The sequence below is a fragment of the Apodemus sylvaticus genome, chromosome 6, assembly GCF_947179515.1.
Source record: "Apodemus sylvaticus chromosome 6, mApoSyl1.1, whole genome shotgun sequence".
Lineage (NCBI taxonomy): Eukaryota > Metazoa > Chordata > Mammalia > Rodentia > Muridae > Apodemus > Apodemus sylvaticus.
The window spans coordinates 31,318,021-31,345,795 of NC_067477.1; the positions used below are offsets into that span (position 1 = coordinate 31,318,021).

Sequence of the window (27,775 nt, forward strand, 5' to 3'; positions counted from 1 at the left end):
CCCTTCATGGAAGGAAGCCATTGGATGATTGGCATTTCTAGAGTAGTAGTTATTTATTCATCTCCAGCATCTACCATAGTGTCAGTGTTTAGCAAGTCTCACAGTCCATCATGATGGTTAAAGAGATAAGTTTGTGCTTTGCCTCAGAAGTCAAAAGGCTTTGGGGTCGGAATCTCCGCACAACTTGAGCTGGAGTGAGTCGTCTGACTGACCTCTCTGGCTTCAACCTTGTCACCTGTCAAATGCTGACATTAATTACAGTATCATCTTCTCAAGGTTGATGAGAAGAACACAGGTAATGATATCCCTCACCTGTGGGATGGCAGAAGTGAGCCACTGAGAATGACTAATACTTGGGAGACAGGCGTCAGCATCGGTGGCTGGAAAGATTTCCTTCCCTGGACCTCTGCCTCTGACAGCCATAGAGAACTCATGGCCCCCGGGAGACTCAACAGCGCTGAATTATTGCCAGAGACAAAGCCCCTCAAGGAGTACAAAGCACAGATCTTGCTTTTTATAGAAAGTGGTCTACCAGGCATCCTCCTACATTAAAGGATTTAATCACTATTCTGAATTTTGAAACTATTCACGTTTTTGAGAGATTCCCCACTCTTGTTCTGACTTGTCTGACATCTGCTCATCTCCCAGGCGCAGTCACATGTGAGGCTTCTTCCTCCTGATTTTATTCTTTGGCGGCACGTTCATGTGTTTTAGTCAAGGAATTTCTTTGCAAAAAGCTCCACGTGAAACTCTTGTTTCCCAGATACAGAGAACCTGAGGCTTTTTGGTTCCTGGATTCTCTCTCATTGAAGGGCAGACCGCCACAGCAGTTCACAAGCAGGGCATATCCTCTCCATTTCAGGATCTTTGGAATCTGGCTCCCATGGCTTGGATGGAGCCCCTATAGTGCTTCATCTCGACACTGGGCAGGGAAAAGCATGGGCCATTTCTGTTCTTTCGCTGCAGCCTCTCTCTAGATGACCTGATCCTTTGTGTATGATGGTGCCTCTTCCCTATTTGATTCTCCAGCTCTGGGCTCTGGTCACCTAGTTAAACATCTCTCTCAGGTATATATGAAACATCTGCAACATGCATAAGTATCATATTTCGAAAGCTGAGTGTGGTGGTGTACACTAAAACTCCCAGCACTTGGGATGCTGAGGCAGGAGGATTGGGCAAGTCTGGGGCATGCTTGTTTTTAAAAAAGAAAAAAGGAAAAAAGGGAGAGAGGAAGGCAAAGGAAAGGAAGGGACAGAGACAAAGAGAGAAGCTTATTTTGCTAACCAATGTTGGTTTCCTCCCAACTTTTGTTAATGACTCTATCTCTCACATGGTTCTGCAGAATCCCATGAGTCTTTGCCACAGAGCCACCCCTGACTCTGCTTTTCCTGTCTGTTCATTCTCCCTTCATCCCACTCCAGCCTGTGCCAGAAAGCTATTTAGCATCCCTCACTGGTAGGAAGAACCCTTGGCAGGAGTTGATCATTTCGGCTCCAGGAAACCAGGGATGGTTCACTGGCCTCCTGATGTCCGCTCAAATTGTTTCTTAACTTTTCATACTAAAAATGATGGCTTTGCACCATGGCTCCAAAAAGGCAAGCTAATGTCCCTGTGAGCTAAAAAAGCAAGGCAGAAAAGAATTTTTTAATCTTTTGGACAGAGACTGTCCCTGTGATATGTTCCAAATGCCGCAGGCATAATTTTGTGCATTTAAAAAAAAAAACTTTTCTTTGATTTGCTATATTCAGTGGTTGCAACAATGGTTGGTTTTAGTGGAGGGCTCCGTTCTATTTTTTTAAAAAAACTTGTAATTTTTTTTCTTTTAACTAATTGAAAACCAGAAGTTTTGCCAATTTACATAACTATTTTCTGATGACGTGCAACAAATCACTCATCGGAGATGTAAAGAGCCTCTGCTCCCTGTTCCACAGCTCTTGAGGCCCCCCCTCTGCCTAGCCAGGTGGGTTCTCTGCTCAGATGGACCCATGGGTATGAACAGGAGGTGACTGGTAGTGTGCTCACTGGAACTCAGGCGCCCCTCGATGGCCTGTGTCCAAATCCAGTTCTTGTAGTGTGATTACAGTCCCTGTTTAAGGGCTCCCCTGTCAGGGTAGGCTCACTGGCAAGGTCTCCATTTCTTATGGTCCACTGAATAGTAAACTTAATTGTGTCCATAATATCTGTTTTGCTAGGTAGTAAGCGTAGGAGAAACAGAACCACGGGACTGAAACCAGGGGGTGGGGGTCCTAGGGTCACCTCAGCACTCGGTTCTCCACCATGTATTTTCACCTTAAAAGAAAAATTAGCATCATATTCATTTATTTGTATATATACCAGAAAATCTAGTTATAATGGAATAAACAAAAATATATTCCCACAAAGCAATGAATAGATGAGTGATTATGGATACTGTTTCAGTGGCTTGTGACATTAAGGCCAATGGTTATGGTCCCTGTAACCCCCTTGTATGATAACATTACCCCCATCAACCATTGCCATATGCCCAAAAGGAACGGTCAACGTGAAAGGATTATAGTTACCTAAGCTACGGCCTGCCTTCTTCCCCAGAAGAACAAAACAAAGGTAAGAAAACACTTGCCAGAATTACATAACTCACCACCTCCCTTCTGATTGTTCAGAACTTGGGGAGACAGTTACCCTGTGATACAAGGAGGCTACAAACACAAAACTAGGGATGTATCTGGCTTGAATTGATAGTGAACCATCCTCAGGGCTGGGTAGTGAGAGGAAGCAGATGTTTAAATACTAATAGTGTTGTACCTGTTTTCCCCAAGGCTGAATATGGTGTATAGAGTGCAGAGCTTAGTGACTCAGTGGTACTCTCCTAACTCTGTTGTAACCTTGAATTCATCTGCAACCAAACCAATTCCTTTGTATATCAACTGAGAAAAATACGTGTTTTAATCATCTCAGGAGTTACTGTACAAATAAATTTAGGTCTCAGGAATAGGCCCATTGATAAATGTAGAAAGCCTTGAGTTAGATCCTTAGCAAAAGAAAACTCCCAAATAGCAGTAAGAAATTGAAATAATCCACGAATCTATTTGTATTATGGAACTTGCTTAGACTTACGCATGGGAAATATGACCACCAGGAGGGACTCAGAAGCTTCCTATAGAATCTAAGACCATATTGTGTTGGAATATCCACAGTGATGGATCACAGCTTTAAGACATATATGAAAACAAATCATCCACATGAATTACTTATTTTCACACAGCAAAATATTAGTATTTTTTTCTCTAGAAGTACGAAATCTGTTAAGCCAAGGTAAACTAAGGTAGAGTAAGCCATTACCTGACCCTAGAGTGTGCTCTGCAGACCGTATGAGGCCACAGAGTTCTGTGACACATGGGTGCCTGGGGCGCCTGTCTCTCAGGGCTACTGACTCAGGAAGGAGCCAGAGGCCAGAGGCAAAGCCTAACCTGTTTTTCAAGCCAAGTGTGACTTTGATCTTTGACTCTGGATGCTGGGCCCAGGTATTGTTGGATAGCACAACCTCAAAGAGCATTTCAAAGGAAAAAAAATCATGTAGTCAGGTAATTAGAAGTCGTGACTTGAAGATAAAACATTGCTCACCTCTGGAGGGAATTACCAGTTAGCTATCTAAGACCCTTCTTCTCGTGACTTATAAAAGGGCAGGAAAACTTCGAATTAAGTTCCAGGCATAAGGTGTATTTTTCCAGGTCAGATATGATATATTAGCAAATTACCTTTAGATAATCTGAGCTGTTGTCTTAAAAAAAATGTGAAGACGTCAGGAGGAATATTGTAGGGAAGGACTCCCAGTTCCGGCTCTCACTGGCAGCAGACCAGCCCATCAGCAGTAGTTAATCATAAAAATGACAACTGTTTTCAGACACTACTCAAGATGTAACACAAGATTTCCTTCCAGGGGGTCGGGAAAACTTGGGAGGTGAACTCCACCAAGGATCAGCCCGGCTCTGTCCCAGGGTACAGTTTCCTGACTGCTGACCCCTGAGTTAAAAGGGATCACAGCACTCCTGCTGAGCTAGGGAAACAGAGCTTTGCAGTTGAGCTCTTTCAGCAAGTTGGACTCTGCAGGATGGAGCCGGCCTTGTCACATTTGGCATTGCTGTAACAAAATACCTGGTGCTAGGTAATGTGTAAGGAAGAAGTTTTTGTGGCTCGTGATTCTAGACTTGGAAGGTTCAAACACGCCGTAGTTCACCACACCCTGCCCTTAGGAGACACCACCAATCTGTGCATGAGTGGACAGCCTCTGCGGCCTAGCTTACCTTCTCCAAGGCTCCACCCTCCTCCTCCAGGACCTCAAGATCCCAGCACACAAACAGTTAGAAGTAGCCCCCGAGTCAGGCAGGAGACAAGGAGTTGTATCGGGATGGGGAGGGGAGCAGACACCTGTCAGGGAGCTCAGGATCTGTGGGAGGACTGGAGTCCACACCCACTGACTGACCATAGAAAGCTTCCTAAAGATGCCATTAGAACCAGGAAAGGCACAAAGACCGCTGGCAGTCCTGAGGGGCCTTTGAGTATATATTCTAGCTTTCAGTTGACTGTTATTGTGGGTAACAACTCATATTCCTGAGTATGCAAGCAAGTCGGTCTCTGCTTCCTGTGCCTTCTTTTAGGCTCCTCCTTTTGTTTGTTTGTTTGTTTGTTGTTTGTTTGTTTTGTCCTATCCCAATGTATTAGGGTTTGTTATATTTTATTGTATTTATTATTATTATTATTATTATTGTTATTATTCCCTAGATGTCTGTTTTCTAATGAGAGACAGAAAGGGGTAGACCTCAATGGGAGGGGAGGTAGAGAGGGTCTGGGAAGGATAAAGGGAGGGGAAACCATAATCAGGATGTAGTATGTTAGGAAAAAAAATCTATATTCAATAAAAGGAGAAAACCTATTAAAAAAATTGTCGGAGACCATCTGAAAGATATATCCCCTTTCCCTTGGAAGCTCTCAGACTAGCTGGCAGCTAACCACAACAGCAGTCGCTTTCATCATCCCTGGACAAAGGAGGATAGGTCGCAATAGCATCAGCACACAGAACAAAACAACAGGGACATGAGACCACTGGAGGCTGGGGACGGGCACACTGTCTGCGTCCTTAAATGAAGCAACAGACACTGAGTCTGGCTAATGTAAGAAGGAAATGAGTTTGTGGAAGGTATTGGAGAAGTCACTGGATTGTCAGCTGCCAAACTTGGCTTGGAAAATAGGTTGAGAATCACAAGACAGCCAGCAGTGACCAGAGCCAGGGTAGTGCAGTGGTTCCAATTAGGATGCCATGTTTAGTTTTGTCACTACTGACTCCGGATGCTGCCACCACTAGGCATGCACCAGATTCCCATTGTTTGCAAGCTGCTTATGCTTCCTCCAAAGTCCATTGAGTAATCTCTCAAGATCCCAGTGCCCGCTGACAAAGGTTGGATCACCCGACAAGAGGAACAGAAAGTATTTTTTTTTCTTTCAGAAAATGGAGATTTTTGGATATTGGGTGGAAAAACCAAACAGCACAAAAAAAAAAAAAAAAACATTCCCGTTGTGAACATTTCATAGCAAAATAATCTGTTTGCTCTTTCTTTGGATTGAATGGCTACCACTTAGAGCAGTGCTTCTCAACCTGGGGGTCAAGGTCCTTCCACAGGGATCCTTAAGACCACCAGAAAACACATTTACATCACAATTCATAACAGCAGCAAAATTACAGTTATGCAGTCGTAACAGAAATAACCTTATGGTTGAGGATCAGCACACCATGAGGAGCTATATTAAAGGGTCGGAGCACTAGGATGGTTGAGAACCACTGATTAATGCGGGTTAAATTAAACCTGTGATAAAGAAGGAGCTAAAATTTTAAGTGGAGCAGGAGCCCATTAAATAACAGTGTAGGGGGAAATATGTCCCAACGGGAAGATCTTGGGATTATTAAATAGATACATATATGAACAAATGACCACATAGAACAAAGCATTCACAGAAACAGCCTTTAGTAGAAAATAATTCAGTTTGCCTGGAAGATGGAATTCACATGGGGCAAAACTAATGAGGGTAGACTGGAGGCGTGCCTGCCCTGGAGCTCCAGGGTCTACCGAGCTCCTCACAGGTACTACTGTTGTACACAATGCTTAGAGCTAGCAGCAGGCAGGCTATGCAGCCCCTGCTCTCAGGGAGCCTTTGTGAATTTCTCCTTCTTGCTTTATGTTGTGAGTAGCAGTTGAGGTTTTAAGGAGAACCATGGCACAGCCATTTGAGGGTTCTGGAGTCTAGCACAGTGGGTTGTGCAATAGGCCACAGGATGAGATCGAGCACTGGGAGATGGTAAGAGACTAGTAACTGGGTAAGGGGTGGTGAGGACTGAATCTATGAAAGTGGAGAGAGCTGGTCCGGGAGTCCTTCAGACGCAGTCACTGCCCCGGACAGCACTCCTGCCCCGCTCAGAGAAGCACACTGCAGGCTAGCGCCATTGCCATGTCTCAGTCCCAGTGGGCTTTGTCTTTGTCTTATGCTCAAGACACCCTCTTCTAGTTGATGGTACAGACAAGCCCTAGGTAGTGTCTGGTCCCTTACTGCACCCTTGCAGTTCTGCAGGACAGGCCATCTGAATAGGCTAGGGAACAGAGCGACTGTCTAGATCTCGGAAGTTGACTGTAAGCCATGTAAAGACGGTGCTGGTCTCTTGCGTTTCCATGTACTCTTAAGGTTCAGAACTCTTTGCACCCAGTACATTATGCCTACTGCCAGTTCCTGGTGGTGTCAGCCCCTTGCCTGTGGGGCACACCAGCAGTGTTGTAATAACTCACCTTCCAGCTGCTGCTGGACATGGTGAGCAATGGTAGTCTCTCGTAAGCACACACTGAGTCACTGTCCAGTACTAAACCCTTAGCGCCTGCTCATTTTCCATGCAGTCTTCCCCTTAGCGTCTATTCTCTCAGACTGTCCAGAGATAACCCTTTCCAAGCGCTTACTCTCACTCTGATCCCTCTGTCCCTAGAACAATCTTTCTTTGTTTGACTTTCGTTTTTTTTCGAGACAGGGTTTCTCAGTGTAGCCCTGGCTGTCCTGGAATTCACTCTAGACCAGACTGGCCTCGAACTCAGAGATCTGCCTGCCTCTGCCTCCCAAGCGCTGGCATTAAAGGCGTGCGCCACCACCACTCGGCTCCCAAGAGCAACCTTTACTCTCACCCGTTAGTGTTCCAGAGCCCGGGGCTCCCTTCATATCTATGCAACCTGCACCAGGCCTTTGTTGTTCCTTCTCTCAGAGATCTCTCCATGGCTGACAGTCACCACCCCTAGATGACCGTCGCACCACACTTGTGTTTGCTCTCCTGTCTTGTCTCCCTCAGCTAAATTATGGCTGCTTAAGTGATGCTCTCTCGAAGGACAGCTGGCACGTTTCCAGGAGCACAGAGCTCGTGAGTTCAAGGGACTGGTGGCCTAAGATGAACTCCTTCTGACTCCTCTGCTGTCAGAGGAGTGCATTCTCCTGACCCACGTGTAAGGCCTAAGTAATGCTGATGAAGAGAAGAGATGTCCTCACAATAGCAACCCAAAGTCTTCCGTGGGATTTCTGTTGTCTCCGCGCGCGTCGCCCTGCTGCTGACTGTGAGTCACTGCTCTTCTGTGGTGACTCCAAGCCTCTCTTCATGATTCACAGGCTAAAAGTGGCATGAGGTTTTTACCGAGGAACTAATTGCAGCCTGATCTGAGCTTCACAATCACTGGGTTCCTCTGTGGCTTTTGAGCTCTGAGCGTAGTGCTTCTCATGACATGTACCTAGAATGCATTTCACAGGGCTATGCGGGGAGGCTCCCGGCGTGCGTGTTCTGTCAGCCATTCCTTGGCTCATATCTGATCTAACTAAGCTAAGGAAGAACAGAGAATTCCTTGGGGGTGGGGGGCTCTTCTCTTGTGTACTCCTGCTGAGTGATGGTTTGGTTTCTCAGGCAGAATATGCATCTATCTGTCTGCTAAAAGGAAGTTTCAGAACGGGCCTCTGGGTCCCCTGTAGTCAAGCACTTAGCCCTCCTTAGCATCTGAGAGACCTGCTCTAATCATGGGTGAAAGGCGAAACCACTGGAGAGAGGATGGATGTGTAAATGACAGAAACGAGGGAGCTTTACATTTACATTTACGTTCCCATGCAAGGACTTCTCCCCAAAAATGCCATAGCACCTCAGGTGAGACACTGAACAGCAGCTGTGATGACAATGGGCGACACCTACACAGGGTTTGGAATGGTGCCTGGCACGGGGTAATCCCTCTGTGAGGTCACCTGCTATTAATATCACTGTTTTGTTTTGTTTTGTTTTGAGACATAGCCTTATATAACCCCAAACTAGTCTCAAATTGTAACTAGGATAGCCTCAAACTTCTAATCCTCCTGCCTCTATCGCCTGAGTGCTAGGATTACACACACACACACACACACACACACACACACACACACACACACACGGGAGCTATTGATCCTGAAGAGCCTACCTGCTCTTAAGGTTTTCTTTCCTTCTCCCTGTCCATCCCTCCAGCCCCACTTTTCCATGGACTTTGCTGGGCTCACCATTGTGGGACAGGCAGGATGTTTTCCCCGTGGAGCCGTGACGAGGCATGTGTCAGCACATGCCTTGCATTGTGGCTTTCTTTCCGAGAGGCCCAGCGGGGGTGCGGCCTCACATCCAGCTGCTGTTTCTGAGAAGCCCAATCCCTCTCTTCAGTTTTTCTGTCTTATCTTGGCTCACATTCATTACCACACCAAGTGACAGTGGCACTAACATTGACTGGGCTGACGAAGAGCTCACAGTCATGGGAAACAGGCCTCGCATTTGTGGCATAGCTACTTGAGGTAAGATCTGGTTTAGGACAGTAACATTCTCCAGACTGCTTGCACATGTCCAGTCCTGTGGCTGGGAAGCCTCTCAGGGGAGGGCCTCAGAGGAGAGACTTGTGGACATTCCAGCCTTTGTGGGCCTTGGGTGTTCTGGCAGATATCCACATGGGGAATTTCTCAGGAAGTGTCGATTCAGTTCATTGCAGTTGATGTTCATAAACTACATAGTTGTATGGCAGTATACATATACTCTGAAGTACTCTGTGTGTGTGTGTGTGTGTGTGTGTGTGTGTATACAGTGTCTTTGGCATCAGAGGACCTTGGCTCGGGGATTGGATCTGTTACCCACAGCTTGAAGTTTCCAGAGTACCTGTTTGTTGTGGTTTCCATTTGATCATTCTCTATATAGAATGCTACCACGGAAAACAAGAGTCAGTTTGACTTGAAACCATGACATTTTTCTCCTTAAAATCCTAGAAGAAGCATTTTAGAAATGCTAGGGGCACATTTTAGTGTTGAATAGGTCACCTAATTTCTCTCTACTAAGATTTTTTTTCATCTATAAAAGAACTATATTGCCACCTGACCTAGTCATCTAATATGGAAGATGAGAGCTATTAAAGCAACTCGGTTTGTAGGGTGCCCACCTTCCTTGCAGGAAGGCCTGAGTTTGACCCACAGTACAACGTAAAACCAGCAGTTCTCAGCTTTGCCAATGCCTTGTTTTTAATGCCTTTTTAACTCAGTTCCTAATGGTGTGTCCACCCCCAACCATAAAATTATTTTCATTGCTACTTCATGACTATGATTTTGTTACTGTTATGAATCATAGTGTAAATTTTTGATTGCAGGATATCTGATATGTGACCCCTGTAAAACTGTCATTGTACCCCAAAAGTGGTTGAGATGTACAGGTTGAGGAGCACTGATTTAAACTATGCATACTGCTGTACACCTGGAATCTCAGCATAGGAGGTGGGCACAGGAAGATAGGTAGGTTTTCCATATAACAAAGATGGCCTCAGACACATGAGACTGTCTCAAAAACAAACAAGCAAGCAAGCAAGCAAGCAAGCAAGCAAATAAACAGACCAGTGCACTAACAACTAAAGTAGAGGACAGTAGAAAAACAGGTTTCTGATAACTATAAATCTTATAAGTAGTTGCTTTAAGAAGTATTAAAAAAACTTTTTCCCACCATACAAGGCAAAAACTACTAAATGTTTTTTATACTGTTTTTTCTCTCAGTATAAATTGTTCACTGAAGATAACCTAGAGCAAAGTTTAACTGTTACTGTTATTATGGAGGCTGAGTTACATCATTCTAGAAATCTTTTGAATAGTATATTAGCAAGAACAGTACTGCTCAGGACAGATGGTAGCTAATCTGCAAAAGCACAGTAATTTTGCATTAATCCTCATTCATTCATTATAAGATCAAGAGCTAGGTTTGAGTTGTAAAAAGACATGAAGAAAATTGTAAGTTGGGCAGTGGTGGCACATGCCTTTAATCCCAGCACTTGGAAGGCAGAGGCAGGTGGATTTCTGAGTTGGAGACGAGTCTAGTCTACAGAGTGAGGACAACCAGGGCTACACAGAGAAACCCTGTCTTGGAAAAAAAAAAAAAAGAAAGAAAGAAAGAAAAAGAAAAAAAAGAAAAAGGAAAAAAGAAAAGAAAAAAAGAAAATTGTAAGCCAATTAACTAATATTGAACATCCACAGAACATAATTGTCATGCAAGTAAAGATTTGACATTTATATACTAATTCAAACTGACCTGGATTGAAAATGTATTTAACTCTTTTTTTTTTTTTCAGTAAAGCTAATATTCCCCAGCCTCTTACGTAAATGAACAAGAGCTGACTCCATGGTTGTTTTTGCTTTATTTTGTTTCTTCTTGATTGGTTAATCATGGTTAGAGATGCCATCTGGGAACTGCTGGGTTTCAGCCAGAGATTCAAATCAGACTCTCGGAAAGTTACTTGCCTGAGGCAAGAAAGCACTTTGGTTTCACAGAAAGGTGCCTGCTCTTATTTTGTCATCTGGGTAGAAATGGTGAAGGCACTGTGAACAAGTTTTAATACTTAATAAGGACCGTTAGCCTCCCATTATAGATAACAATGTTTCTGAAATAGAGTGGGGAAATCAGGGACCTAATTGCTAAAATTTGAGTGGTTAATTGGTGGTCTGTTCTAAATTCTTCTCTGGGGATCTCGGTGTTAATAAAGTTGGTGGCAAAAGAGGAGGAGACATGAAACCCTGCATGTTGGTAACTGCCCGAAATCTCATCATGGAGTTCAAAGTGCAAACCTGTGTGGATTCAGTATAATGAGTGTTTACCATTTCCATTTCTTTTCTTATTTAAACAGATCTCTGCCTGGCAGATTAAAAGGCAAGGAGGACTGGTCTTACCTCCTTTCTGAGGGCTGCCATTCACAAGACCTCTGGGACCGTCTGTAGCCCAAGACCCCTGTGCTGCCCTGTTTACCCCAGACATCTTTCTGGGGTCCACTTGAGGTCAGCAGCGTGAAGATGAACTGTGCCCTCTTAGCATGACGACCTTGGACCATGTCATTGCCACCCATCAGTCAGAGTGGGTCTCCTTCAGTGAAGAGCCATTGTTCCCCACCCCTTTAGAGGGTAAGTCTGGTTCTTGGTCATTTACATGACCAAGATTCTAATAAAGGAAAAAAGAAAAAGTCATTTGGTCCCTAACCACAGGTAATGATTCTTTCACTCCGTAGCCAGAGGAAGACGTCTTCTCAGCTTGAAACATCACCAAAACCCTGGGAACACAAAGGGCACATGCTTAATTCTTCCAAGGGGCATAACTTCTAATCACACATTGCCTTACTGTTGCTGTTTTTCATGGTTACTCCCACCAGCCATTTGAGTTTTTTTCAATTTTTAAAGTGTAATCGTTAAAAGTGACAGATAGGTTTTGAGCCAAATTGCAAAACTCTAACCTCATAGTCATCACAGATGAATGATATGCCCTTGGGTGAACGATTCATGTGTGGGGTAAGGTGGCAGGTGTGTGGCATCTGCACATGCCATGCCCATCTTTGTTAAGGCTAGAGCAGGACATCACGTGCCTTCATTCTCTATGGTGTCTTAAGACAGGATCAGCCAACGAAACAGAAGCCGGTTGTTTGAGCTAGGCTGGTTGACCAGTAAGCTCCCAAGGAACTGCTTGATTCTACTCAATGCTGGGGTTATCAGTGTGTGTGTGTGTGTGTGTGGCCATGCCTGGGGTTTATCTGTGGGCACTGAGCATTTGAATCAGGTTCTCATGCTTCTAGAGCAAGCACTCTTACCCACAACTAGCACTTCTTTTGGTTTCTTGTTTTGTTTTGCTCTTTCTCTCTCTTTCTCTCTCTCTCTCTTTTTCTCTCTCTCTCTCTTTCTTTCTTTCTTTCTTTCTTTCTTTCTTTCTTTCTTTCTTTCTTTCGTTTTTTGTTGTTGTTTTTCAACACAAGGTTTCTTCTGTGTAGTCCTGATTGACCTGAAATTTGCTCAGTAGATCAGACTAATCTTAAACTCAGAGATCTATCTGCCTCTGCCTCCCAAATTCTAGGGCTAACAGAATTTGGTTAACCACCATACCTGACTGGTTTTCTGTTCTAAGCATGTTTTGCACTATAATCTTGTCTTAGAACTCACTGTGTAGACTAGGCCGGCCTTCACTCCACATCAGTCCTCCTACCTCTGCCTCTCAGCTGCTGGGTTTACAGTCAGTTACACCATGCCTAGCCTCCAGAATGATTTGTCTTGAATTGCTTCATTGTCTTTGTAAGAGAAATGATCATGGACCTGCCTTGGGAGCTTTTGTAAGCATCTGTCATCGGATGTAAAATGCCCAGTGGAGTGTATGGTCCAGGCAAAGAGCTCAGCTTTGTCATCCTGGATCACAGTAGACGTGACCATATGTCCTTTAGGAGAGTGATGCTCAGGGATAAAGGTCAAGATAGAGGCAGGGATATTTGCAGCACCAGGTCAGTTGGTTCACCTTGACTTCACCTGCACCAGCTGGGCTCGCCTCAGCTTTGTCTGCACACATGGACCGTGGCAGTCAGTAGGTACACACTCCAGTGTGGCATCCAGTGTATAGCCGTAAATACGGATAGTCTGAATTGAGATGTGCTGAATGCGCCTCATGCAGAGATGTACATACTCAGAACACCTTGACAGCTAGGAAAAGAAGTTACTCAGGAAATGCGTGTGTTGTACAGCCATTGACCTAAGTTCAGATTGCCGGGAGCTGTGCAGCAAGCCAAGCCTGGCTGCATGCACCTCTGTCCCCAGTGCTGTGGAGGAACGGCACTAAGGAGGAGGATTGCCACAGCTGCGTGGCCGCCAGTCTAGTTCCGGATCCAGGGAGAGGCCTTGTTTGCAAGGGACAAGGCAAATGGGGTAGAGCAGGAGAGTTAGGTGATCTCTTCTGACTGCTGCACACGCATATGTACACACATGTTCCTGTGAGCACACACAGACAGATGTACATACATGTTCCTGTGAGCACACACAGACAGATGTACTTACATGTTCCTGTGAGCACACACAGACAGATGCACATATATGCATCTGCTCACCCACACACAGACAGATGTACATACATGCACCTGCTCACACTCACACAGACAAATGTACTTACATGCACCTGCTCACCCACACACAGACAGATGTACATACATGCACCTGCTCACACACAGACAAATGTACTTACATGCACCTGCTCACCCACACACAGACAGATGTACATACATGCACCTGCTCACCCACACACAGACAAATGTATTTACATGCACCTGCTCACCCACACACAGACAGATGTACATAAATGCACCTGCTCACACTCACACAGACAAATGTACTTACATGCACCTGCTCACCCACACACAGACAGATGTACATACATGTACCTGCTCACCCACACATAGACAGATGTACTTACATGCACCTGCTCACCCACACACAGACAGATGTACATACGTGCACCTGCTTACAAACATGGACAGATGTACTTACATGCACCTGCTCACACACACACAGAGATGTACATACATGCACCTGCTCACCCACACATAGACAGATGTATTTACATGCACCTGCTCACACACACAGACAGATATCACAAACTTAGGGTTGTTTTTTCCTTGCAGATTTTCACTTTTTTGTTGTTTTGTTTTCATTTTCTTCTCTTTTGTTTGTTTTTGTTTTTCTGTTTTAGTTTAGTTTAGAGAGGTTCGATTTTCTTTTGTTTTGAGTTTTGGGTTTTATTGTTGTTCGTTGGGGTTTTTGTTTTTGTTGCTTTTTTTGTTTGTGTGTGTGTGTGTGTGTGTGTGTGTGTGTGAGAGAGAGAGAGAGAGAGAGAATGAATATGAATATGAAGTTGGATGGGTAGATCTTGGGAGGATCTGGGAAGAGTTTTGCACCTAGTACCTACAGAGAACTAGTTTGTCCAGAACAGAGTTTGAAATTTGAAGTGTGTGTGTGTGTGTGTGTGTGTGTGTGTGTGTGTGAGCATGCAGAAGGAAGCTCTACTGTTCAGCCACAGACCCCACCCCACTATTCTATTCTGCTTCTCATTTGTCCCACTCAGCTCAGGAGTATTTCCTGCTTGACCCCTGTTGCCATTTGAATGTGTGGCTCTCAACCTGGGCATAGACCTGAGATTAAAAATAATGGGCAAGGGCTGGAGAGATAGCTTAGCTGACAGAGGAGCTGTGTGAGCATTAGGCCCTGGATCCAGCCTCTAGCACCCATGTAAAGTAGCCAGCAGCACACGACTGCAGCCCCAGCATTGAGAGTGGGGAGGTAGAGACAGGCCGGTCCCTGGGCTCACTGACCAGCCAGTGCAGTCAAATAAGTGAGCTCCGGGTTCAGGGAAAGACCCTGGCCCAAAAAGTGAGGTGGGGGGGGGGGCGATTAGAAACAGCACCTCAGTAATGACCTCTAGCCTCCATGGGTGCACACAGTATGCACTGGCTGGTGAACCCCCTCACGTGTATGCACTGACTACATCACCCCCAAAAGTAGAGAGCAATCAAGGAAAACAACTGATGGCTTCATCCCCCCTACCTCCCACAAACACATAGATAAACACCATATATGCCAGTATGCATAGAGATAGATACAATAATGGGGAGGTTTTTTTTTTTCTTTCTTGTCTTAGATAGTGACTGGGAACAAGTGAGATTACAGGCTTTAAATAGTCTTAGGGACACAGCCCTTTAGCTTAGAGATGGATTAGCACAGCCATTTTATCTTCCAGTGAGGAAGACACACATCCTTTGCCCTGGGGAGGCAGTCCTGAGAGGCATCCTTCTGTGTGTAATGGTAGTGTTTGGTATCTGCCGTAGGGGGCGCTGAAGAGCACTTCCCAGGACTGTCCTCTTCCTCAGAGCAGTCTGAGAGCTCCTCTGGGGAGAACCATGCAGTGGACGAAGGCTCCCAGGACCTCTCACACTCTGAGCAGGATGACTCCTCTGAAAAGATGGGCCTCATCTCTGAAGCAGCCTCCCCTCCGGGGAGTCCTGTGCAGCCCACACCCGACCTGGCCTCCGCCATCAGCAACTGGGTCCAGTTCGAAGATGACCCGCCCTGGAGCAACACCTCCCCACCTCACAAGGAAACAGGTGAGCCGGGTAGGAGGTTGAGGAAGTTCTGGTTTGGTACAGGCTCTGGAAGGGCCTTTCCGTGAGACGTCTGTGAGACTTCTGGGGTTCCACTTCTCTCTGAACTCCACATCCTGGGAACACAAAGGAGAGAGCAATCACCTGCTTCCCACCCCTTTTTACTTTATGACAAGGGTTTGCTTGAAATAAGCCCATTAAACAGCGTGTGTTTTCTGGGTCATTTCCAGAGTTTTAACTCCTGGCCATGGCTATCGATTTGTCTGCATGGATACTTATATAATTGATCTATTAGGTATTAGAATTACATTCAGTCAGTGCCTATATTGTAAGCTCAAGACACATAGATGTGAACGGTTCTCTAGTGTGACCCACTGACTGTCTCTAAACAGGGACAAATTCATACATGAAACCTTTGGAATCAGCATCCTCAGAGAAGGAGATGGTAGAGCTCCTGTTTTGTTGCTCCTTAATTATCAGAGGCTTCACTGTGAAGCTCAGAGAAGACAGGAAGTTGTCAGGCCTCATTCTTCCCCATTCCCCACAAAATCCCCCACTCCCCACCCAAGTCCCATGCTCACCTGGTCACATGACCATTTACTGTGCTCCAGCAAACCAAGGACTGGATAATCCTGGGGTTGTATTGATCCTTTACTTGCAGCTGTAACCAATTACCACACCCTAGGTGGCTTAAATAATTTGAGCTGATCACCTGTAATCCCGAATGGTGCACCATTTTCAAGAATCTAAGCAAGAATCTGTTTCCTGGTCCCTTGTAGACTCCATAGGCCTTCCAAATTCTCTGACCTGGGATTCCTTCCTCTGTCTTCAACACCAGAACTATAATATTGTTCTGTGCTGTTGTTCTGAAGTGACATCATTCTAGTGCCCTCCTCTTCCATTTTCCAAGACTCTTGTGCTTATGTAGGGCTTAGATGAATAATATCTCTATTTTAATGTCTCAGTCAATATTCTATTGCTGTGAAGAAGCACCATGACCACAGCAAAACTCTTTTTTTCCCCCCAGGTTTTTTTTATTTGATATATTTTTTATTTACATTTCAAATGATTTCCCCTTTTCTGGCCCCCCATTCCCCAAAAGTCCCATAAGCCCTCTTCCCTCCCCCCTTTTCTCCCATTCATCCCTTCCTACTTCTCTGTTCTGGTTTTGCCCTATACTGCTACACTGAGTTTTTCCAGAATCAGGGACATTCCTCCATTTTTCTTGTACATCATTTGATGTGTGGATTATATTTTGGGTATTCCAATTTTCTAGGCTAATATCCACTTATTAGTGAGTGCATACCATGATTGATCTTTTGAGACTGGGTTACCTCTCTTAGTATGATGTTCTCCAGCTCCATCCATTTGTCTAAGAATTTTATGAATTCATTGTTTCTAATGGCTGAATAGTACTCCATTGTGCATATATACCACATTATTTGCATCCATTCTTCCCTTGAGGGATACCTGGGTTCTTTCCAGCTTCTGGTTATTATAAATAGGGCTGCTATGAACATAGTGGAGCACGTACCCTTATTACCTGCTGGGGAATCCTCTGGGTATATGCCCAGGAGTGGTATAGCATGATCCTCCAGAAGTGACGTGCCCAGTTTTCTGAGGAACCGCCAGACTGATTTCTAGAGTGGTTGTACCAATTTGCAACCCCACCAGCAGTGGAGGAGTGTTCCTCTTTCTCCACATCCTGCCAACACCTGCTGTCTCCTGAGTTTTTAATCTTAGCCATTCTGACTGGTGTAAGGTGAACTCTCAGGGTTGTTTTGATTTGCATTTCCCTAATGACTAATGAAGTTGAGCATTTTTTAAGATGCTTCTCAGCCATCCGAAGTTCTTCGAGTGAAAATTCTTTGTTTAGCTCTGTACCCCATTTTTTAATAGGGTTATTTGGTTTTCTGGGCACAGCAAAACTCTTAAAAGGACAGCACTTAATTGGGACTGGCTTACAGGTTCAGAGGTTTAGTCCATTATTGTCACAGCAGGAAGCATGGCAGCACACAGGTAGGCATGGTGCTACTGAGGTAGGTGAAAGCTACATCCAAAGGGGCAGTCAGTAGGAAGGAGAAAGAGAGACACTGGGCCTGGCTTGAACACTTGAAACCCCAAATCTCACCCCCACTGACTTCTGGGCCACAAAAGGGCTGCACTTCCAAATCCTTGTCAAGAAGTGCTTACTCCCTAATGACCAAGTATCCAAATTGTTGAGACTATGAGGGCCGTTCTTACTCAAACCACCACACTCAAGTTCCTTAACATAATCACATCTGCTGAATCCCTTTGCCATGTAAGGGAATAAATCCACAGACCCTAGAATTTAGAAGGACAATATCTTAAATACAGAAGTAAAGGATATTGTTGTCTCTACTACAGAGTCAAAAGGGTAGGCTTGGCATGCTTTTCTGTTGATGGGTTAAATAGTTTGCTAGGTTTTTTTTTTTTTATTTTTTTCAAAACAAAACAAAGCAAAACTATGATCTGAAGTCAGGCCTGGTTGTAAAGCTTGAAGAAATTTAGTAAGACCTTGTCAAAAAAAAAAGAAAAAAAAACCATTTAAAGGGCCGGTGTGGTAGAGCATTACCTAGAATACTAATACAAAACTCTGCATGTACTGAGCATACTTCGAGGACATGGTCTGAGCATGTTTCTAGTCCCAGCTGCTTGAGAGGCTGACTGATGATCACTTGAGCCCAGGAGTTTGAGGCAAATTTAGGCAGCGTGCATGGTAAGAACCTGTAGTGGTTTGAACTAAAGCTGTCCTCAGTCTCAAGTTTGGTGGTGCTGTTTGGGGTGTAACCCTTAGGAGCCAGAGGCTTGCAGGAGGAAATACATAGAGGTCAGGGGTGACTTTGAGAGTTCATGGCCTCATCCACTTCCAGTTCTTCTCTCTACTTCCTTCATGAGGATGGATGTGTGATCTCTTGGTTTCTGGCTCTGGCTCTGCTAACCTGCCATCACCACTGTTATGGATTCTACCCATCTGGGACGTAAGCCAGAAGAGAAAGGCCAGAAGAAGCCAAAAGAAGCTTTCCTCTTGATCGTGGTATCTTATTACAGCAACAGAAATCTAGCTAATGCAGACCTACCTTTAAAAATATTTTTTTTCTTACATGCCTCCATGTCATTAAAAATAATTTCAAGGGGCTGGAGAGATGGCTCAGTGGTTAAGAACACCAGCTGCTTGCTCTTCCAGAGGTCCTGAGTTCAATCCCCAGCAACCACATGGTGAATCACAACCATCTGTAATGGGATCCGATGCCCTCTTCTGGTGTGTCTGAAGACAGCTACAGTGTGTACATATAAATGAAATAAATAAATTTTAATAATTTCAAGAAGATATAAAAGTGGTCTGGAGGGATGGCTCAGTGGTTAAGAGCTGTTGCTGCTTTTCCAGAGGACCTGGGTTTGAATCCTAGCCCCCACACTGACAGCTCACATCAGTCTGTAGCCAAGTTCCAGGGGAATCTACTGTCCTTTCCTGGCTTCCTTAGGCACTGCATGTATGCAGTGCAGACACATACATGCGAGCAAAACACCTGTGCACATAAAAAGAAATCAAATTGAATTTAAAAAGAATATATAAAATACAATTCTGCCATATAGCATGTGTTTTCATTTTGACAGAATACCTCACACATTCTGGTGTACTTTTTCATATTTAATCATCAGATTTTTAGTGGTGTTTGTGTGTGTGTGTGTGTGTGTGTGTGTGTGTGTGTGTGTGTGTGTGCTTGAGCCATGATGCTCAAAGCTGTGTGGATGATGTGACAGACCCAGACTGTTTCAGTCTGCCTGGAGAGAGGGGAGGCGACCCTTACTGAACATCTGACACTGGTCTCTTCATTCTCCATGCAGGAAGATTGTAGAACACAGGTGCTGTGGTTCGAATGTTTTGTCTCTCCGGGATGCGTGTTGCAATCTCATCACCAGTGTGTCGGTATCTTGGGCTCTGTAGGAGAGGGCTAGTTCACCTTGAGGATGGAACCTTTGTGAATGGGATCCTACCATTATAAAAGAGACTTGAGGGAGCATGCGCCTCCTCCTATCACAGTGTTTAACTTTCTGCCACGTGATGACACCAGCTGCTCTCTGCACCCTCACCACGTCCTAATCGGCTGTCTTCATCCTGGCCTTCCCAGCCTCTCAGCCTGTGAGCACTAAATTTATCAGATAACTGCTTTATCAGTTACCCAAACCACAGTATTGTATTATAGAAGCAAGAACAGAAAAGCCAATCACACAATCAGTACAAAGGTGTGGTTATTATTATTATTTAGTTTTGTAGAAAGGGTCTCTTGTAGCCCAGGCTAGCCTTTAACTTTCTGTGTAGCACAGGATAACTAGCCTTGAACTTCTGATTCTCCTGTCTCCACCTCCAAAATAGATTATAGATTATAGATAGGCACCACCAAGCCAGGCTGGGTTTGGTTGGTTGGTTGGTTAGTTGGTTGGTGTGGTTTTTCTGTGTATCCCTGGCTGTCCTGGAACTAGGTCTATAGATCAGGCTGGCCTACTCCAGAGTGCTGGGATTAAAGGCACTGTCTTAGGGTTTCATTGTTTTGAAGAGACACCCAGACTGAGGCAATTCTCATAAAGGAAAACATTTAATTGGAGCTGGCTTACAGTTTCAGAGGTTTAGTCTATTACCATGGTGGGAAGCATGGCAGTGTCCAGGCAGACAGGATGCTGGAGAAGGAACGGAGACTTCTACATCATGATTCAAAGGCAGCCGAAGGGCACTGTGTCTCTGGATTTAGCTTGAGCATAAGAGACCTTAAAGCCTGCCTGAATAGTAACACACTTCTTCCAATAAGGCCACACCCGCTAATAATGCCACTCCCCATGGGTCAAGCATTCACACAGAATGTAAGCAGACTGCTCCTGTTCACACCACCACAGGCATGCCCCACCACTGCCTGGCTAAGCCTGGCTGGTCTTTGATTTTCCTTAAGTTAAATTTGCTGACTCTCAGTGCTCTAACTGTATCAACTTACATATTCTTTACATTATCATCTAAGGAAAGTATTGGTATTGCCTCCATGTTTCTGTGAGGACACTGGGGCCGGTAGGGGTTGAGCATTTGCTCAAGGCTATAGGCTAAGAAATGACAGAATAGAGCCTTAACCTGTGGTGTGCTGGCCTCGAGACCTGGAGCAGCCAGAGCTGAGCTGTGGTGTTGCCTTACTCTTCCTCTTCCCACTGCCCCTGCCCCCTTCCCTTGTGACACGCCTGAGGTGAGGGAAAGTAGTGCGATTATAGTGAGGGCTGGAGGAAATGGGCGGGTAGAATGAATAGATCATCGATAAGTATCCGGATTCTTTCACCTCTGGTTCTGACCTTTAGCCTCTAATTGCTCAAAACTGTTCACTTGACAGATAGGTCCCCTGGCCTCAGCTCTTCACCACTTACTTTTACAAAAGTCATTTGAAGATGGCATAGGCCCATAGTCCGGGCATGTAGGAGGCCAATATGGGAAGCCACCAGTTCAAGGCCAAGAAATTACAAACATCATCTTTTGCCAGGTGGCGGCGGCGCATGACTTTAATCCCAGCACTCGGGAGGCAGAGACAGGCAGATCTCTGATTTCTAAGCGAATCTGATCTACAGAGTGGGTTGCAGACAGCCAGGGCTACACAGAGAAGGAAGGCTAGTAGTTTTCAAATGGAAAGTAAGAAAAATTGACCATTGGTCTGCTCAATATGGATATCATAGACATTCCACGGGTTAGACAGGCGGTCTCTCTGGAAGCTGGTGGGTAGCTCAGATTTGAACTTAAATGGAAAGCATGTGGGTCGATTGTCGTGGTAACACAAACGTGCGTGTACCTGCAGGCACCACACAGCGGCAGCCTGTATTAGCATGGCGAGCTCCTTCATAATGCTGGCCACGTTGTGACACCTCTTGCGCTCCATGCAGGCTGCTCCATGATTTTGCTAACACTGAATTTTATGATCTACTAGGCTTAAGTAGCAGCACCCAAAGGCAGCAGCAGGTCTTACCACCTTTAGCCTGTGAGTGTTATCTTACCTGGAGAAAGAGCTCTAGCAGATGTAACTCAAAGATTTCAAGACGGAGAGATCAAGGGCCTAAATACAGCCACCTGCATCCTTAGGAGAGGAAGGCTTTGCTCACACTGAAAAGACAGCGGAGAAGATGAAGCAGAGAGCGTGACGATGCTGCCCTTAAAAGCAATAGTGATAACAACCCAGCTGAGGACTGCCAGCATCCACCACAAGCCAGAGCGCGCAAGGAAGGCTGTCTTCCCTCAGGCCTTTGGAGGGATAGCAGTCCTGCTAACATGGACACATAGTGTTTCTGACTTCTGACCTCCAGCCTCTATAGCCATGTGAAAATAAACTACCTTTTTTTTTTTTTTTGGTTTTTTGGATTTGGTTTTTTTCGAGACAGGGTTTCTCTGTATAGCCCTGGCTATCCTGGAATTCACTCTGTAGACCAGGCTGGCCTCGAACTCAGAAATCTGCCTGCCTCTGCCTCCCAGAGTGCTGGGATTACAGGCGTGCGCCACCACTGCCCGGCTAAACTACCATTATTTTAGGCCACCAGTTTTGTGGTAATTTGTTAGAGCAGCCACAGGAAGGAAGCTCATGCTCTAAACTTCACCTTCCTAGAGCATAAACGTTTGCGTAAGGCTGAGAACGAGTCAGGATGAGCCAGGGAGATCAGTAATAGCACAAGCCACTTGTCAAGCAAGGTTCTGTGTGCTTTTCCAGCCCCCCCCCCCCCCCATTACTTATTCACGGAAGCACTTCCCTGCAGTTCTGCTAGGTGTGGACATCCAAAGACACAGTGTCGTCATCAGAATTTAACAAAGTCCTTCAGCTTCCTCCTGAGTCTTCTGGTAGGAACACAGCTGGTGCCCCGGTGATTTCTCCCATCCATTTCCCTGTTGATAATCAACCACGTGTGTTTCCATGCATGTCTTCCAACTACTTCATGTCTCTTTCTTGTTATCTTTGTTAATGTTTCACAGTTTGTGGTAGCTAAGGACCTGAACTTGTCTCTGAGGAGTAAAGGGAAGAGGTGGGTGTTGGAAGAGATCTTTTGCTGTGGGCTTCATTTCACAGCCAGGCCCAGCTATTATGGCTTGTGAAGTATTAAACTAAAGTTCAAAGCTTCTCCCTTGTCAGTTATCAGTTACTGCTGGGGCATCTCCTAAGTTCTTACTCTGTTCGCTTGGGACCAGTGGTGACTATTTAGAGAGTTCATAGGTAGGTCATCAGCGTACGGAAAATCAATGGCTATCTTATGCTTTTCAGGGTCACTGACATCGTAGAAATGTTTTCTCTGTTTCTCACTTATCTACCTAAAAAAAAATGCTTTTTTCAAGTAATTAGTTCTTATTATTCAGATTCTGAATCTTATAATCCAACTCTAGAAACCAGGAAAAAAAATGTTAACATTTTTATTCATTGTTGTTATTATTATTATTGTGTGTGTGTGTGCGCGCGTGCGCGCACAAGTGCGCTAGCCCATGTGCAGAGGTTAAGAACATCTTTCAGAAGAAGAGCTCCTTCTGTTCGTCTCTTGAGGATTATGGGTATTGAACCCTGGTCATCAGGCTTTTGCGGCATCTGCTTTTCCCTGCTAAGCCATCTCACCGGCCAACAAGGGAACTGTTTTCAGACTAGGAAATATATAAATGAAAAGGAGGGGCTGTAGAGATGGCTCAGTGATCAAGAGCTCTGGCTATTCTTCCAGAGGACCTGAGTTCAACACCCAGCACCTACGGGGTGACTCACAGCTGTTTGTAACTCCAGTCCCAGGAGAATCCAATGTCCTCTTCTGGCCCTGATGTTCTTCACACGAGTGGGATGCACAAATATACATGTAGGCAAAATATGTACAAGAATTGGAACAAGAGCAATGTTTGATATGTATATTAAACATGAAAAATAGTGGGATCTCTGGCGAAATATGGGATTTGTAGGTCTGTTTCCATGCAGGTGGTGAGTCCAGCTGTGGGAAAGGACCTGGGGAGAATATTTTGGCTGCTTTGTTTTAGCCTACTTTGCAGTCAGATCAGTAACGTGAGGTTAATTTATTCTCCATGTCTTATTTGATGGCACTAAGTCCCCAAGACTAGAACAAGACGTCTCTGAGCCAAGGGGAAAATGTTTGTATCAGTACATGTGTCACAGCACTTCACTGTGGTCATTGAGTTATGTGGTCTTGGCCTAAGAGAATTAGGTAAGAGAATGAGAAAAAGACGTGATCCTGATAGAGTCAGTCATCCCTAGCAGTCATCTCAACAAGAGAAGTGAAGCCTGTTCTAGCCGGCTGCTTAATATCTAAAGATTCTGGCTTGCCAAAAGGAGCTGGGAAAGCAAGGGGAGCAGACACCAAGGGAACATGCTATCTGGGAGACTCCTTTCCTTCCCTAGATTCTTTGAAGTCTTTTTGGCAGAGGAGAGAGAAAAACAAAAGATCCCCACCTCAGAGAGAAGCCAAGGGGCCTTGGACCCCAGCCTGGAAAGAGAATGTACTGATTGCCCCAATTAAAATGCAGGGAGGCTGTGGGCACTGTGGAGCTAGGGACAAAGAGGCAGTCCCTAATGGTAGATCTTTTATGTTTGCAACTTTGAAATGGAAAGAGCCCCACCCCTGGGGATTGAGAGAAGCCGGGAGTTGTTAGCTTGTTAGCTCACCTTGGCTACCCTGTCACTTACTTGATCACACCAAAACATGCCAACAGTGGCTGGGCAGCTAGAAGCAGCAGCTCCCGAAATGCTTACCACCAATGGAAGGACCTCCTCTTCGAGTTTTAACTAGGGCAGGAGCTGAAGGGAATAAAATCCTTTTGTGGCTGGCCCAGGGAAAGGAAACACATTATTTCCTCTAGAGAAACATGACAGAGCGTGCCTAGCATGTGCATGGCCCTAGGCTGTGTCCCCAACACTGCACTAAACAAATATAAATGGGGGAAAAGCCCTTTTATTGTCATACATAGATGGAAGAGAGGAAAGACAGCTGGCATCCAACTCTTGGGATGTGAGATCTGAGGACAAGGGAGAGACGGACAAGATGATTCCCCTTGACTTCACCCCATGATGCCCCTTGAGATGAGTTGGAGGACAGATTATAGGGTTCGTCTCTGACTTAATAAGACTCTTTGGAGTTGAACCATCTTGATAAATGTTTGCTATCAGAACTTTAGATGCCAAAAACTTAAAGACTTCTTTGTCATAGAACACTGTTCACACCCCAGGTTCTTTGCATGCTGTGCTATAGACTGTTATTCGTGCTGGAAAGATGGCTTAGCAGTTAAGAACACCAGCCGCTCTTCCTGAGGACCAGGGTTTAATTAGCACCCACATAGTGGCTTATAACCATTTGTATGTCTAGTTGCAGAGTGTCTTAACATCCTCTGCTGACAAGGGCACTAGGTACACTCATGGAACACATACATACTTACAGACACATATGCACAAAGTAAAATAAAATAGAATAAAATTTAAAAAGAGTTTAACGGAAACGTGTTTGCTGAGTCCTAAGCTTGCTACTCAGACATTCTGCTACATCGTGAGTAGAGCCAAGGGGTGAAACAAACAAGCAAAGAAACTTCTAGACAATCCGTTTCAACTGGAGTCTTTCTATTGTTTCTTTAAGGGGAAAGTTTTTGAGAATAAAGCGGAAAAACGAGCTGTTATTTTGCCCTCACTGAGCTCATTAGCCCTAGGGGGGTCCCAACTTTTTGACCAAAAGTTTGACTGACTTTAAAAGGTTTCATTTGGCCTTAAAATTCCACCCAAAGAATGTGGCAGTCAGGTTACCTTTCACCTACAATCTTCATAAAGATTCTTTACGAGCCAAAATCAGTTTTGCCAGTGTGCAAAGTGCACTGTGTTTGAAAATGCTGACAGATTGACTAAAAGAACACAATTCACCCTCAAGTTTTAGAAAAAGGATATGAAGGCACAGTTATCAGCAGACTTCCTACCCCCTCCTCCTTTGTGCTGACCTTCCTCCACTGGCTTGGCAATTCTGCTGCTGGAATCGGGCTGAATTGAAGCTGTTATACAGATACTGCAGGATATGCATAATTAAAACCATTTCTCAAAACCCTTTCATTTCCGGAACATTTGTCCCACCGCCCAAATGAAACACTAATATCCCCTTATCCTTCGCATGTCCTCCCTAGAAGCTTGGGCTGAGGCCTTCCCATTGTGTCTGGGGAAACTAATTATTTGGGGCCAGAGAAAGAGTCATTTGTTTGGGTTGGGGGGGCGGGGGATGAGAGATGATGTCAGACGTATAAGAAAGAGGCAAGAGAGATTTCATCTTGAAGACCAGCCCAGTGGTTCATTCTGGCTACTGGGTGGGTGGGTGGCGGGTGGGGGTGACTCTGTGCATATGCATGTGCATTTCCCGCTTCAACAGAGGCACTCTTCTTTTCCTGGTACCTTGAATTGTTCTTTGCTTCTAATGTAGTTGGTGACCTTTCCAGAGGACATACCCAGGAATAAATTTCATCAGTGGGTTCTGCCCGTCCCACCACTCGCCCCCCTGGCTGGTGTAGATTCTTCTCTGTGCTCTTTGTTCTGCCCAGGGGCTCTTCCTCCAACATTTCACTCCTCAGGGAGGCTGAGGACGCTCCATACCCTCCCCTCAAGTTAGCTTTTCCCTGGAAATTCACCAATGGAACGTGGTCATATGTTTATTCCTTCACTTTCTCTGTATTTAGTTTCCTAAAGAAGTCTGGTTGTAGTTATCAGGAATCAGCAGCCTTGCTTTGCCTTGCTTTGGTTTCATGGCAGGTCACACGCAGCCCAGACTAACTTCAATCTCACTATGTAGCTGAAGATGATCTTAAACTCCCGATCCTCCTGCCTCTGCTTCCCAAGTGCTGAGATTACACTCTATGTGGTGCTGGGAGCATGCAGAGCTCTGTGCATGGTCGGCAAATACCCTACCAACAGAGCTACCCCACAGCCTAATAAGTGGCTTTGCTACAGCAAAGGCATTAAGAGTGGTGCTTAGGTCAACTTCATTAGTCATTAGGGAAATGCAAATCAAAACAACCCTGAGATTTCACCTTACACCAGTCAGAATGGCTAAGATTAAAAATTCAGGAGACAGCAGGTGTTGGAGAGGATGTGGAGAAAGAGGAACACTCCTCCACTGCTGGTGGGGTTGCAAATTGGTACAACCACTCTGGAAATCAGTCTGGCGGTTCCTCCGAAAACTGGGCACCTCACTTCCAGAAGATCCTGCTATACCACTCCTGGGCATATACCCAGAGGATTCCCCACCATGTAATAAGGGTACATGCTCTACTATGTTCATAGCAGCCCTATTTATAATTGCCAGATGCTGGAAAGAACCCAGGTATCCCTCAACAGAAGAGTGGATGCAAAAATTGTGGTATATATACACAATGGAGTACTATTCAGCCATTAGAAACAATGAATTCATGAAATTCTTAGGCAAATGGATGGAGCTATAAAACATCATACTAAGTGAGGTAACCCAGACTCAAAAGGTGACTCATGGTATGCACTCACTAATAAGTGGATATTAACCTAGAAAACTGGAATACCCCAAACATAATCCACACATCAAATGAGGTACAAGAAGAAAGGAGGAGTGGCCCCTTGTTCTAGAAAGACTCAGTGAAGAAGTATAGGGCAAAACCAGAACGGGGAAGTGGGAAGGGGTGGGTGGGAGGACAGGGGGAGAAAAGGGGGCTTATGGGACTTTCGGGGAGTGGGGGGCTAGAAAAGGGGAAATCATTTGAAATGTAAATAAAAAATATATCGAATAAAAAAAAAGACAAAAAAAATTCAAAAAAAAATTCAAAAAAAAAAAAAAAGAGTGGTGCTTAGGAAAGGGACGTATCCGCGTGAGACATGGGTGCAGGCTTCTCAAGAGAAGACTGGTTCAGTGTGCTCGCGTATTGTCTCGCTACCCAGTAGAATAAAGAACACCCTCTCCCTAGTTTATTCTCCATCCTAGAATGTGGTATGTGAACTTAGGAGCTTACTTAGTACCTTTTGGTTTATTGAACAAAGGCAGGAGAACAAAGGCACGTGTGTGTGTGAGACCTCCTGTGGACTGTGTGAGTGACTCAGGCAGCCGGGTTAATGAGCCTTTAGGTAGAGCAGAGAGATGGCTTCCTTAGTGCGGTCAGACATCACTGTTGTCATTGTTACCACCATCACCACCCTACCACCATCATCATCACCTTCATCATTGTATTGTCATTGTTTTCCTTCTCCATCCTTCCTCGACACCCCCTCCTCTACTTCCTTCTCCTCCTCTTCTTTTTTCCT

At 45.0% G+C, this 27,775-nt stretch overlaps 1 protein-coding gene across 2 annotated transcripts in view; it reads left to right on the top strand.

Moving 5' to 3' along the window:
- Ston2 (stonin 2) overlaps positions 1–27,775 on the top strand; it is a 144,450-nt gene that overhangs the window by 21,449 nt on the left and 95,226 nt on the right. Inside the window, exons 1-3 of one of the 2 annotated variants that reach the window (XM_052185298.1) lie at positions 8,681–8,850; positions 11,205–11,475; positions 15,198–15,473. In XM_052185298.1, the coding sequence (XP_052041258.1) occupies positions 11,388–11,475; positions 15,198–15,473 (364 nt within the window). In that variant the 5' untranslated portion in view covers positions 8,681–8,850; positions 11,205–11,387. Of the gene's footprint in view, positions 1–8,680; positions 8,851–11,204; positions 11,476–15,197; positions 15,474–27,775 lie in introns of those variants that run through there. The other variant, XM_052185297.1, reaches the window with a different exon arrangement.